At 43.6% G+C, this 14,426-nt stretch overlaps 1 protein-coding gene across 9 annotated transcripts in view; it reads right to left on the bottom strand.

Moving 5' to 3' along the window:
- Adck1 (aarF domain containing kinase 1) overlaps positions 1–14,426 on the bottom strand; it is a 108,789-nt gene that overhangs the window by 67,818 nt on the left and 26,545 nt on the right. For all 9 annotated transcript variants that reach the window (XM_020162198.2, XM_074067450.1, XM_074067449.1 and 6 more), the window contains one exon: positions 1,747–1,950. In XM_020162198.2, the coding sequence (XP_020017787.1) occupies positions 1,747–1,950 (204 nt within the window). The remainder of the gene's footprint in view (positions 1–1,746; positions 1,951–14,426) is intronic.

Below are 14,426 nucleotides of genomic sequence, written 5' to 3' on the forward strand. Positions count from 1 at the left end.
CTATCATAGTCTTCATTCCCAAAGAGTTTCTGACTTGCAGCAGAACTACCTAGTTTGGATTACGCCAAGCCGCAATAGCACAAGTGAGGGTATAAAAGTGCTGTAGAGCCTAATACGATGGGTCTAGGGAGGGCCAGAAGACTGCACAGAAGAGTTTAAATTTGACCGGGAAACCCTGCCTGGCATTTGCCAAATGGATGGACAGATGGACAAATGGCCTGGAATCACTTGGCAGATAAGAGGATGGAGTAAAGATATTCCAGGTAGGTAGGGGAGCATGGGCACAGGCACTGAGGGCTAAGGGTACACAGTGAGTGAAACACAAGCAGTGCTGGGTGGACAGAGTGCTGGAAAATAGCCACAATAGTCACAGTGCCAGTAAACTGCTCTACAGAGAGGACTACACTAAGCATTTTATATCCATTATCCCTTCCAATCCTCACAGCAATCCTATGAGGCAGGCACTACAGTTACCCTCATTTTACAGAAGGAGGGTGAGGTACCAAGAGTATACATTTTATGCTAGGTCCAAGGCCCTGGCTTCAGAGGCCAAAGTCTAGCCCCCACATCCCTCTGTCCTGCTAAGTGAGTTCTGAAATGGGTAGAAGATACAGCCTGGACAGGGCACCTTAATCCTGCAAAGGGTTTTGTTTTAAGGGTAACTGGGAGGCATCAAAGGTTACAAACTGATCTTAGGAAAGGCATCAGCCTGCTGAAACCTTGGCTCTTAAAATTGTTTGCTTTTTGTCTAGAAGACCCAGAGGATTCTCTAAGGGGAGGATTCCAGATATGGTAATAGGTAAGGGGAACCAAAGAAGGGTTTTAGTAGAGCTCTCTGAGGGACCCTCAAATTATGGCACATAATTTTTAAGGCTGGGCCTGACCAGCTGCTCAGCCATCTGAAGACGGCTGCTTAAATCCCTCCCTGACCCCAGAAGCACAGTGACCAGAAACAGGCCAGTGAGAGGGGTCCATGAAGTCATGCCCAATTTGGCACAAAATGACAACCTGAAGGTCACTGACTTGAGTGTGAAGGAATGTGACCAGGGCTCTTGTACACAAGGACCCTTAGCTCCTTTCTCTGTCACTCCAAGGTACAGAATGAAGAAGAAAAATTAAGATTTGAGGAGGCAGATTTTAGCACTTACAAGGAAACCTTCTTATAGTTAGAGCCAACTGACAACAGAATGGGCCACCTTGGGTGGCAGATAAGAGAATAAGCTTCCCATCACTGGAGGTAATCAAGCAGAGGCTGGAAGGGTGCCTACCACGGATGCTCCAGAAAATGCTTGAAGAGTTTACTGATGGCTCATAGAGCAGTGTGCTAGAATCACTTACTAACAGTATCCTTGGGCACCTGGCCTTACCACCCTAGCCCTCCATCCTCCACTTGCAAAATGGGGTAAGAGTACCTCCCATGTTTACCATGGGGATTAGGTGAGATAATATGTGCAACACAGCACAACTGTCAGTATGCAGCAAACCCTCAATAACTGACAGACACCAGCTTGAATTCTATGAATCATAGTGGGTTGCCAACCAATGTAGTCAAATATGGGTATTTCATATTTCAACTAATATTTTTTACTGACGGTCACTGAGTTTATTCTAGCCTGTCTCTTAGGACTGAAATCTGCTGTGACATTTGGCTTTGCATCAGTGATGGACCCCCAGCATCCTGGGCCCAGGCTGCAAGAACTCTGCCAAAGCATATGCTGCCCCAGCCCATCCCGGGAGAGGTCATACCTCCTTGCCCAGATCCTCGCGGATGACCTGGCGGACCTCTTCCATGCTGCTCTGTGGGGCCTGGCTATGCAGCACTTTCAGTGTGCTTGTGTACTCCACTGGCAGCACATGGTCCAGAGCCCCCAGGTGCTGGCCCACCTTGATGAAGGTGCCCCGGTTGGCACAGCAGAGCTCACAAAGACGCCTGGCAGAGCGGAGGTGCACCTGCAGGGAGACAAGTCAAGGCCAGAGACATGTGAGTGCAGCCTGCTCCACAGAAAGCATTCCCTTCCCTGCCCCTCTGCTCCAATATCCTCAGTACCAGTGCAGGCAAGGGTGCACACGCATACACACACATCCCTTCCTTTATCCTCTCCGTCAATGCCCTCCTTCAGTCTCCTGGCAGCCAGAGCAGTTAATCCCAGTCTCATACTGAGGCCAACCTTTACTTATTACCTGATGCTTCAGTCTGCTTCCCTTCAACAAAACTTACCTGGTCCAGGTCCAACTCCCTAGAAATGAATATTCGTGGCTTTTGACTGAGTCTAATCAACTAGTGACTCATTCATTCAAGGGTATGTTGAGCTAATGTACTTGCCACCAATCCCTTGGACATAATAGGATTTCATGGAGTCTTTACTCCCATTTCCTACATGGGGAGCAGGAAATGTTTCTTCCTTTTTTTTTTTTCCCATTTCTCCTCACTTTTATCCTGATACACTAGACTCCTTTCCTAATAAACTTTACTATTACTTTTACTACATTTTCATGCCTTGCCTGAATTCTTCTCTTGCTGGACACAAAAACCAAGCTATATACCAGTGCTAAACTTTCCAGTAATATTTGTATTAGGTTTGGGATCTGAACCATGGCATCAAAAATGTTACATCTTGACTCAGATCTCAGATCTAATACATCTGTTTCTGCAAGAGGCTATAAAACTACAAATAATACAACTCCACAAAACTCTGAGCATGCCTCCTCCTCCTTAAACACAACTACCATGGGCTATGGTCTCCAAAGGACATGCCTCCTTCTACAGAGGCCCCTTGGATCATCCATGACCTGTGATTCCAGCTAGCTCCATTCACAGAGAGCAAAGACAAGAGACTACTGGCCTAGGCCAATGCCTCATAACAGCAAAAATTAGCCGAAGACTGACTACGACCTTCCATTTACTGAAAGATTATAGGGTCTCTAGTCCTAGAGTAGGGAAGTTAGCCATGAGTAATGTGTGAAGCCAGACAGATAGATGAGGAGACAGGGAAATTACATTATTTTTAATAAATATTAAAAGGGTCAGACTCAGACACTGAAATAAGAAAGTAAAAACTAAAAAGCCAGAGCAGCTAGCCCCCTCCCACCTCCTTTTAGATGTTAAGTTAGAAAAACAGGGAGACTTAAAGGGATTGTCTGCATCCTTCCTCTTTGAAATGTTAACAAGCTACAAGGCTCCTGGAATGGGCAGACGGAAAGACTGCCAAAGGGAAGTTCTAAAGCACACCTATTGTCCCTGCATTTTGGGTAGGCCTGGATGACATCTCCCTTTCCTAAAAACCCAACTTAGCCACCCAGATCCATTATCTTAATGATTTAGAGGTTGCCAGACATGACCACGTGTATTCCAACTGGGAAAATATAAGACTAAGAGATGAGGACCACTATTTTGAGTCTTTACTCCTATTTCATGCATGGGGAGCAAAAAATGTTTCTTCCTTTTTTTCCATTTCTTCTCACTTTTATCCTGTTATACTAGATTCTTTTCCTAATAAACTTTACTATTACTTTTACTACATTTTCATGTCTTGCCTAAATTCTTCTCTTACCAGACACAAGAACCAACTTACACGTTAGCACTAAACTTTCCAGTAACACTTCCACCAACAAAGTCAACAGAGTGAACATGGAGGATGGACTCTATTCTCAAGTGCTAAGAAGGATGCTGAGGTACTTAACATTTATGGGGCAATAAAACTAGAAGAAGAGTTAAGTAACAACTATAAAAAGATGGAAGAAATGTTCAAACGTTCTACATAGTTGCCAAACACCCACCACACACACACACACACACACACACACACACACACACACACACACACACACACACACACACACACCTGACTCCAGATACCAGCAGGCTGACCTTAGGCCCTCAGGGACCTGTCCACTTCAGCTCTTCTAGACATCTGTCTCCCAACTCCTTCTGTTAATAGCACTGATGCAGTTTGTGATCAGAAGATCTTGGTTTTGGGGGCATGGGCGGTTCCCAGCCAGGTAAGAGTGGTCTGACCCATCCTCAGGCAACATTCATGAACCCCAAACTCTTCCTACTTCTAGCCTGCCTCACTTCTAGGGGAACCCTATGTACACAGAGCTCCATCACCCATGACAGAGTCCCCCAGCCTTGATGTGGACATCTCATCCAAGCTACACCAATGAGCTGCAGTGAGAGGGAAATTCATTTGAATTGAGAGTGTAAGCATGAGAGCTCCTATATGAGTCAAAAAGTGGGGAGATTCTATTAAGAACTGAAAATGGGGAACAAAGCTGGCCAGTACCAGAAGGTGGAAGGTCATGTAGAACTGGTAGAGTCAGCTGGCCAAAGTCACACTCAAGATGTAGTCCTGGGGATTGAGAAAAGTGGCAAGTATGGTAAAACAAGAGCGAGCAAGAGGATTCAAGTCATCACAGACAAACAACTTTTTGCAGCTGAAATAAATGCCCTCCAACTCCAATCCAGCAGTGAAGAAGAGAGACAATGAACAGCAGAATGAGCAGAAACCAGAAATGCTTCCTCAGCCACTCCATCTAGGGCGACCAGAGCCTAGGGCCAGCAAGTTACTCCCCAGCAAGGCTGCCCAGCCACCCAAAAAGGATGCTAAACTCCACATCAATGCTGTTCTGGACTCCAGCAGGGCAGCAGGCAGTCCACACCCAAAGGAGGCAGAGAAGACTTGCTGTGGACCAAGTCTCCTGTCCTCAACCATCTGGAGACACGCCATAGAGCCACTCGCACAAAAGAAAAAAACATAACAGCAAGTACCCAAATGAGCTGGGGGCTAGGTATCATGAGAATTCATAGATGAAAGGATATTAGGCCTCTGCTCACAGGATGGGTGACCAGAAGGCAGGCAGGTCATAAATGGACTGCTGCTCCTCAACTTACAATGAGGTCACAGCCTGATCAACTCATCAGAAGTTGAAAATGCATTAAGTACACCTGACCTACTGTACATTGCAGCTTAGCAACACAGTACACTGTAGAGTACTGTTACTTTTGTATTCACATGGCTGACTGGGAGCTATGCTCATGGTCTCTGAGAAGCACCAGGAGGGAGTACCATAGCATGTATCACTAGCCCAGGAGAACCAAAATTCCAAGTATGGTATCTACTTAATATGTATCACTTTGTGTCATTACAAAGGCAAAGAATCTGAAGCCAAATCAGTGTAAGGGGACCATCCACACTGCCTCTCAGCTCTGCTTTGATACTCAAGCTGGATAATGGGTTAGCTCTCCTTTGTCAGATGGGTGGATATCAGGCTTTATCCCCAGGGGATCTGAGAACATTGTTAGTCCACAGTATGAAAAAGGGTCTCCCTCACTGGTCCCAGTGTACTGCTTTCAGCAGACAGACAACAAGCAGGGATAGATGGTGCTCACAAGCAGCATCCACACGGTCCACTACTTTTAGTCCCCTTCTATGAACCAACTTAGTCCCACAACCTCCAGCAAATATTGCTACCATTCAGCAGGTTGTTCCTACAGCCTCCTACTAGAGGCTACACCCAGCAACAAGTTTCTCTGCCACCCTACAGACTGCCCCATGGACCAGTTCTGCCTCAATCTACCCATCACGTCTCTGGGCCACCAGCCTCTCAGGGTACCCCATCTGCTCCATCAGGCTGACTCCCACCTTGGGGGTGGGAAGAGCTCTGTGCAGGCAGTCCACACCCAAAGGAGGCAGAAAAGACTTGCTGTGGACCAAGTCTCCTGTCCTCAACCCTTGTTCACTTGTTTCACCCTTGTTCACTTGTCCCTCAACCCCAGAAGGAGCAGCAATTTTATGTGTTTGCTACTTCTATATTGAAGTAGCTCAAATTACTAGTGTGACTGAACACTAGCTGATACACAGAGTTGGCCCCTGAAATTGAATTTGATTAGATTAAGATGGAAAATGAGGGTGTTTCAGATCAAGAGAACATAAGCAAAGGCAAATATGTGTGTGTGTTGTGTGTGTGTGTCTGTGGACAGCTCTGTGTGTGTGTGTGTGTGTGTGTGTATGTGTGTGTTGGTGACAGACCTGCTGCACTGCTTTCTTTAGACTGGATTCACACCTACACTTGTCTCTGCCACTGGCAGCCCTCAGAAAGCGTTGGCCTCACCCTCCTAAAAGAGAGCAGACTCAGGGCTCTACTTCTTCAGAGAAGACCATATCCTTCATCAGTGCCAGGTACAGTGTCTCTTAGCACCAAGTGATGGCCACCTTCAAGACACTGTCTGGGCAAAGAAGGGAACCTTCTCCCCAAGTTCACATCAGTTACCTGGTACACCAGCTCTTAGGGACAGAGGCCATATGTATCTGCTGTATATGTTGTGTACCTCAGGACAAGCCATATAGGCACCATAAATGCAGATTGATGACAAAGATTGGTCACACACTCACAAAACCATGATCCATGAAACTGAATCAGCATCTAATATAAATGGCACCCACATTCCCATGAAAGAAGCCCCAAAGTCACCTTCAACCAGCTTTTAACTCAATACACACACACACACACACTCTCTTGCACGTGCACACACACACAGTTGCCAAGCAATGCCACTCACCAAAAACTTACAACGTTCTTTTAAGGCCAAAAGATGTAAATGCTTAAGAATAAGCAGGCACTCTAATCTCCAAGGTCCCCTTCCTGCTCCAGAACCGACAGGTTCCCTGTCCTTTTGGATCAGAAGCCAGGCCTATTTGGACTTCCAGGAAATCACTGACAAAGCAAACTCACTCTTTCAGCATTTACTCACTTAATCTGGCACCACTGCAGCTGAGCTGCTGGAAACAAGCAATATGTAGAAGAATCTCACAATTCCCTCCTCCCCAATCCTTTCCCCAGCCATTCAAGTGTGCTCAGTGAAGAAAGCAAAGCTTCCAGAATCTCTAGTACTATTTTTTTTTTTGGGTGGGACTAGAGTTTGAACTCGGGACTTTGCACTTGCAAAGCAAGTGCTCTACCACTTGAGCTACACCTCCAGACCTTCCAGAATCTCTAGACTGCTGCACCCCTGCAAATCTAGTCCTTACCACACCCATTCTGGAGCACATACATGGGTATTTGCACTGTGAGGGAGGTGCAGACAAATGAGTTCATTTATAACAGTACTGTCTGAAAGAACTTTCCCCATGATGGAAACATTCTGTTTCTGCACTGTTCAATACAGAGGCACTAGCAATATGCCAAAAAGTGGCTACTGAGCACTTGAAATGTGGTGAGCATGAATGAGGAGCTCCATATTTAATTAAATAATTCAATTTCAAATAACTAAAACTTAAGTCACCAATGTGGCTAATGGCTGCCTTACAGATAGATAAACATACAGGCATTTGTTTAGTGCCCTGTTCCAAGCACTATTCCTGGCCTACTAAAAACATTCAAATATAGGTGGTGGTGGTGATTTTTTTTATATCTACCCACTATCTCTGTAACACAGATTTTTATCATGTGTCTTTAAAGATGAAAAAATAATCTCAGAGAAGTTCAGTGACATTCCCAAAGTCTCAGAGCCAGTAAATGGTGGAACCATGGTGTGTCCCAACCTTGACCTGTCTGCCACCTGTGTACACTGTATACTGTGCCATGTGCTGGGGAATAAGCATAAATGGAGTTTCTGTTCTTGGGGCAATAAGGAACGACAGCCATGGTCTTCACATGCAAGAAGCTTACAAGACAGACTGAGAAGTGGACATACACCCATAAATGGCCAATAGTAGGCAGGAAAGGTAGCTGCCAATCACTCCAATGTCATATACTGGAAGGTTACCAGGCTGGGCACCAGGGTGGCCATGCCAACTGAATCAAGTGTGTAAGATTAAAAGGCCACGCAAGCTGTATCTGGTCTTAAATGAAACAAGGAGGGATAATATAGCATAACGGAGAGTATCACTGGCTTTGGAATCAGAAAGACCTAGGTTCAAATCCCATTTTGCCACTTATTTGTCACATAGCCTTGGAAAGTTAAGAAACTTTGGAACCATAGTTTCTTCATTGGTAAAAAAGGGATGATAATTTTACTCATCAATGTGATGGCTAAATAAAGTAACCATCACTGTGATGATTAAAAAAGAACCAGGATCAAGGTCCAGCATATAGTCAGGGCGCAATAAATGAATGGAAAGAGATAGAGAATCAGAAACAAATCAATCTTCCTAGAAAATTACATTTAAAAAATGGGGGAAAAAACCTCCAGGCACATTCACTCCCTATACTTGGTTCAGTCTAACAAGCCTTGGACCACAATGTAAAAGACAGAACCAATAGCTGTTTTGATGGCCTGTAATCTGAGATGTAAAGCACCAGAGCATAAGAAATGCAAATAGCAAGAGAGTGTTACCCTGAACACTCAGACTTCAGGTTCTCATTCCCAAAGGTCTCCCTACTTCCAATGCTACCCTAAAACCAGACACCCATTTGCTCACAGCACTGCAGTCCTGTCTCTACCCAGCACCAGGCTTCACTGGTTGGCTGGACATGTCACTGCAGTATCTCTTCCCATCTCTGTCAGAATATCGGGAACAGCTGGTGCTGCCCAGGCCCCAACTTTCCATTCACTCACAGCTCACTAACTTGCCTTATGATTATCTCATTACCAATAACCTTGCTGTAATGAGTTCTAATGTACCTCATATTAATTAAAAGCATTGTCATTAGCCAGCTTGGTCTGTTGTTGAGAGGGGGACAAAGAAGAGCTAATAAGATCAACTGCATGCTGATTAGTTATTGATTTGGTCAGACGGAGCAAAGGCCCAAGAAGACAATGCTCTCCTCATGTTTGCATCTCTGTGAGCAGAGCCCACAGCCCCTAAACTTGGCAGAATGGTACCAGTGGTAGACTGCATCAAGGGGCTCCCCATTAGAACTAGGAAGTATCTCAATGGGGCTTTGGGGTGCTGTGAGACAGACACACACACACATGCCCCACACAGACACGGGAAGGAAAAGGGGGTCAGTGAAAGAGAAGAAAATAGACCTTTGACTGATTCATGAATATGATGAAAGCACATTATATGCATGCAATGCAAAGTAATGAAATCCGTTACTTTGTAAAATTAATATATGACCAAAAAAGAGATGATAAAGAAGAAACTGGTGACCTTTGGTGAGTTATGGAACTTTTCTACTCCTATAAAAGGAGGTAATAATAGTACCTACCTTATGGGGACACTGGGAAGATTAAATGGGGTGATGTCACACATGCATGATTTAGCCAGAGCTGGTGTCTCTATACTTAGTGTAAGGGTACCTGAGAATTGTTTTAATAGAATATGGTAAAATGCGTAAGTCCAGAAGTGATTGCCATGAAGATTTTAGTCACAAATCTCCAGAAATAGAAGGTACACAGTGCCACCGGCGGCCACATGGAAAAGCCGAAGTGGGGCAGAAGAACTAAGAAAAAATGTTCATAAAAGCCTTTGTTGTGTGTTCTAAGGGAAGGACTGGATGAGGCATAACAAACAGTCTAAGATTGCCTGGTTTGGATCATTTCAGTGGGCTCTGGGGTATAGGATCTACCTGTAATTGTCTGGTACCTGGCCCTGGGGCAATGAGAACTGGGGGAATGGGACCCAGAGTGTCACAGCCAGATACAGGAAGTGGTTGGAACTAAGGGCTCCAGAGTGGCTGGTTTGCATATGAAAGGCACATTCCCAGGAGAGTTGCTTGCTGTTTCTTGAAATTAATTAACCCTGAGAAAGGAAGGACCTAAGACATCAAAGCATCAGGAAATAGAAATATTTTTTAAAAAGTAATAAATGCAATACCCTAGCTATACTCCCTTGGGATTTCACAGAGTAGTATGGTTGTGAATACCTTCCACACACCAATGCCCAGCCTTTTCCAACTCACACTGGACAGATGCAAATGCCTCTCTGACATCACTCCAATATCCAATGAGCTCCCCAAACATAGATGACCTTCTCACCACATCTACCACCACCAAATCTGCTCTTCCCTGTCTTCCCCAACTTAGGAAACAGGAGCTCTGAATTTCAAGTTCCTCAGTCATAGACCTTGATGTCACCCTTGACAACTCTCCCAAAACAGAGACTTATTTTACCTTCCAATCTGAAGCAACAAAACACTGGACAAGAAACAGAGAACAGTGGTTTTCAAGGCACTGGACATCAGGCAAGGAAAGGCAGTGATTCCTGAGAGATGGGAGAAAAGTAAGGGAAACCCTACGAGCACCCCAGTTCACTGCAGTCAGGATTTCTGAGCCACATAGCTGGGCAGAGGAACCCAGTCTCCTAAGTCCAGGAAGAGGTCACTGGAGAGGGGAGAGCAAGCTGCAGAGGACCCACCTCAGCTATTTAGCTGAACACTTATCAGTACAGACATGGGCAAACACCTCCTGAGTCCAGGGAAAGAACAACCTAAAACCCTTAGGGTTAAGAGTATCCAGCCTTACACATGGCTATCTCCACCAGTCAGACTTGAAAAGTCTCATAATTACTAGGGTATTTGTTATCACAGCCTCAGTGGTAGGAAACATCCTAAACACTACCCCATTTCCACATCTTAACTATGTTCCAGAACAAAGCTCAAGAGTACCAATAAGACCACACTCAGTAGCTCACACCTGTAATCCCAGCTACTCGGGAAGTGGGGCCAGCCAGGGCAAAAGTTAATGAAACCCCCATCTCAATCAATAAGCCAGGTGTGATTCTGCACACCTGTGATTCCAGCTATACAGAAGGCACAGAGAGGAGGATCAAGGTCTGAGGCCAGAGCTAGGCAAAAACTCAAGACCCTACCTGAAAAATAACTAAAGCAAAAGAGAGCTAGAGGCATGGCTCACGTGGTAAACACCTGCCTATATATCCAAAAGACTGTGACACAGGTTACTCCAGAGGCACCTGCACACCCATGTTTATTGCAGCACTATTCACAATAGCCAAGTTATGGAAACAGCCAAGATGCCCCACCACTGACGAATAGATTAAGAAAACGTGGTATCTATACACAGTGGAATTTTATGCAGCCATGAAGAAGAACGAAATGTTATCATTCGCTGGTAAATGGATAGAATTGGAGAACATCATTCTGAGTGAGGTTAGCCTGGCCCAAAAGACCAAAAATCGTATGTTCTCCCTCATATGTGGACATTAGATCAAGGGCAAACACAACAAGGGGATTGGACTATGAGCACATGATAAAAGCAAGAGCACACAAGGGAGGGGTGAGGATAGGTAAGACACCTAAAAAATTAGCTAGCATTTGTTGCCCTCAATGCAGAGAAACTACTGCAGATATTTTAAAGGAACAGGAACAAGAGAAAAGGTTAGATCAAGAAGAATTAACCTAGAAGGTAACACACATGCACAGGAAATTAATGTGAGTCAACTCCCTGTAAAGCTATCCTTATCTCAACTGGCAAAAACCCTTGGTCCTTCCTATTATTGCTTATACTGTCTCTTCAACAAAATTAGAGATAAGGGCAAAATAGTTTCTGCCTGGTAGCAATGGGGTAGGAGGGAGATGGTGAGGCGGGGGGGGGGGGGTAAGGGATGGGGCAGGGGGAATGGGGGAGAAATGACCCAAACATTGTATGCACATATGAATAAAATAAAAATTAAAAAAAACAAAAACAAAAACACCTGCCTAGCAAGCACAAGGCCCTGAGATTTTACTGCTTCTTTGCATATCTGGCAATTTTAAATTAGATACTAGATATATTTTGGGGTGCTGACATTTTGTATTCTTTTTTTTTTTTTCCCTTTTTGGTAGTACTGGGGTTTGAACTTACGGTCTTGAACCTGAAAGTCAGGCACTCTACCACTTAAACCACTCCGCTAGCCCTCATTTTTGCTTTCACGTATTAAAATAAAATATATTTGTATTCATATATACATATAAATTAACTATTTCCAGTACTGGGGTTTGAATTCAGGGTCTTGTGGTAGCACAAGTTCAAGGCCATAAGTTCAAACCCCAGTACCACCAAAAAGGAAAAAAAAAATCAGCACCCACAAAGATATTTAGTATCTAATTTAAAAATTGCCAGATATGCAAAGAAGCAGTAAAATATCACAATGAAAAGGAAACAAATTCAATCAAAACCAACCCAAAGCAGGTACTGGTGGCCCATGCTACAGCAGAAAACACAAATAAAAGGACTGTGTTCCAAGCTAGCCCAAGCAAAAAGCAAGACCCAGTCTCAAATAACCAGATCAAAATGGCCTGAGGTATGCCTCAACTGGTAGAGCACCTGCCTAGCAATCTCAAAGCCCTATGTTCAAACCCCAGTATTAAAAAAAAAAAGGTCCAGACCTGAAACAGGTTATTTAAATTAATAACACATTTTATATGCTTTAAAGTTAAGTAGAAATATGGATTATGAGAAAAAGAAACAGAGGCAGAGACAAAGAGATCTCCAAATGGAACTTCCAGAAATGAAAAGTGCAATATATAATGGCAGATTAGACAGTACAAAAAAAGATTAGTGAACTTGAAGACCTAGTAATTGAATCTATTCAAAATGAAATGCACAGGAAAAAAAGAACATTTTAATGAAAAGAACACCAGTGAGTTTTGGGACAAATTCAAGCAGTATAGTATACATGAAGACGATGTCTCCAAAGAAGAGAAGAGGACAGAGATGGAGAAAAAAATATCTGAAGAATCAGTGGCTGAATATAGTCAGTGATACTGCTTCTGGGCATCTACCCAAATGAACATTAAGTCAGGATACAGGAGAGACACCTGTACACTGATGTTCATCACAGCACTGTTCACAATAGCCAAGCTTTAGAAACAACCCAGATGCCCTGCAACTGATGAATGGATCAAGAAAATGTAGCAATATACACAATGGAGTTTTACTCAGCCATAAGGAATAATGACATGTGGTTTGAAGGTAAATGGATGCAATTGGAGGACATCAGTTAAGTGAAGGAAGCCAGGCTCAGAAAGACAACAGCTGCATATTTTTTCTCATGTGTGGAAGACAGATCCAAAAGATAAACATATACACAAAAACAAACATGATCATATACAAACTCATATGTAAAACATGTTAGTAATAGTGGAACTACTCTATGGGACTCAGGGAAAGAGGGAAAGGAAAAGACAAGGATACAACATCAGTAACATTGTAAAACAACATCTGTAAAGGTAGAGGATATAAGGATGTGTACTGAAAGCTGTTGAAAAATGGGGGGTGGGAGGAAAAGGGAGAGTAATGGGAGGGGTTGAATGCACCAAAATAAAGTACACCCATAGCAGGGATACATAAAGAAACCCCTTTGAACATCAACTTAAATATTAATAATGAAAGACAAAACTATAAATAGGTACAGTGGAGGGGATCCTAGTGGGAGGGGGAAGGGTGAATGAAGGAGATTAAGGTGAGGGTATATGGTAGATGGACTTCATATACCTATATGAAATAGAACAAAGAAATTTCTTGCAATTGCTTTAAGTGAGGCGGGGAGGGGGTTGAGGGAGAGAGAGGATGGGGGTGATCTAACCAATGTGCAATATAAGTCTAACCAGAATTGTCACTATGAATCTCCCCTGTATAATGAATATATCCTAATAAAAAAAATTTTATAATTAAAAAGAATAATTTAGTGACTGAAAATTTTTCAAGTTTTATGTTTTTTAAGTCTATAAACCAAGCTGAGTGCCAATGGCCCACACCTGTAATCCTAGCTACTTAGGAGGCTGAGATCAGGAGGATCTTGGCTCAAGGCCAGCACAGGCAAAAAGTTTGTGAGATCCCATCTCAATGGAAAAAAGTTGAGCATGGTGGTGCGTGCCTGTCATCCCAGTGTAAAATAGGAGGATCATGGTCCAGGCTGGTCTTGAGAAAAAGGAAGACTCTACCTATCTCAAAACTAACCAAAGCAAAAAGGGCTAGAAGATTGACTCAAGCAGTAAAGCAATTCCTTGAAATACACAAAGCTCGCCCAAAAAAGTAGATAATACAAAGAGTCCTCTGTGTGTTGAAACTGAATTTATAGTTAACCTTCCCACAAAGAAAACTCCAGGCCCAGATGGCACCACAGGAAGAAAAAAATACCAATTCCATGCAAACACTTCCAGGAAACAGATGACAGGATCTTTCCAGCTCCTTGTATGAGACCAGCCTTACCCTGGACAAACAACCCAAGGAGGGCAGGGGAGCTCCAGACCAATGTCCACGGCAAACACAGGTGCAAAGATTCTTTTTAAAAATCAGTAAATCGAATCCAAAAAGATAAACAAAGGCTCTGTTCTCATTGCATCCAATCAGGTGATATACAATTGGGATTTGTCTCTCTACCGGCAACACTTATTTTCATCACTTCATTAACATGGTTACCTACCTGGCTTCCTCACTTAAGTTACCCGTCTGGCCTTTGTAATTATTTGTGGAAAGGTACTTTGAGATTTTGTTAATAACCCATTCTTTATCTATTCTTAGCCTATTTATTTATACCAGT

Source organism: Castor canadensis, chromosome 3, assembly GCF_047511655.1.
Source record: "Castor canadensis chromosome 3, mCasCan1.hap1v2, whole genome shotgun sequence".
Classification (NCBI taxonomy): Eukaryota; Metazoa; Chordata; class Mammalia; order Rodentia; family Castoridae; genus Castor; species Castor canadensis.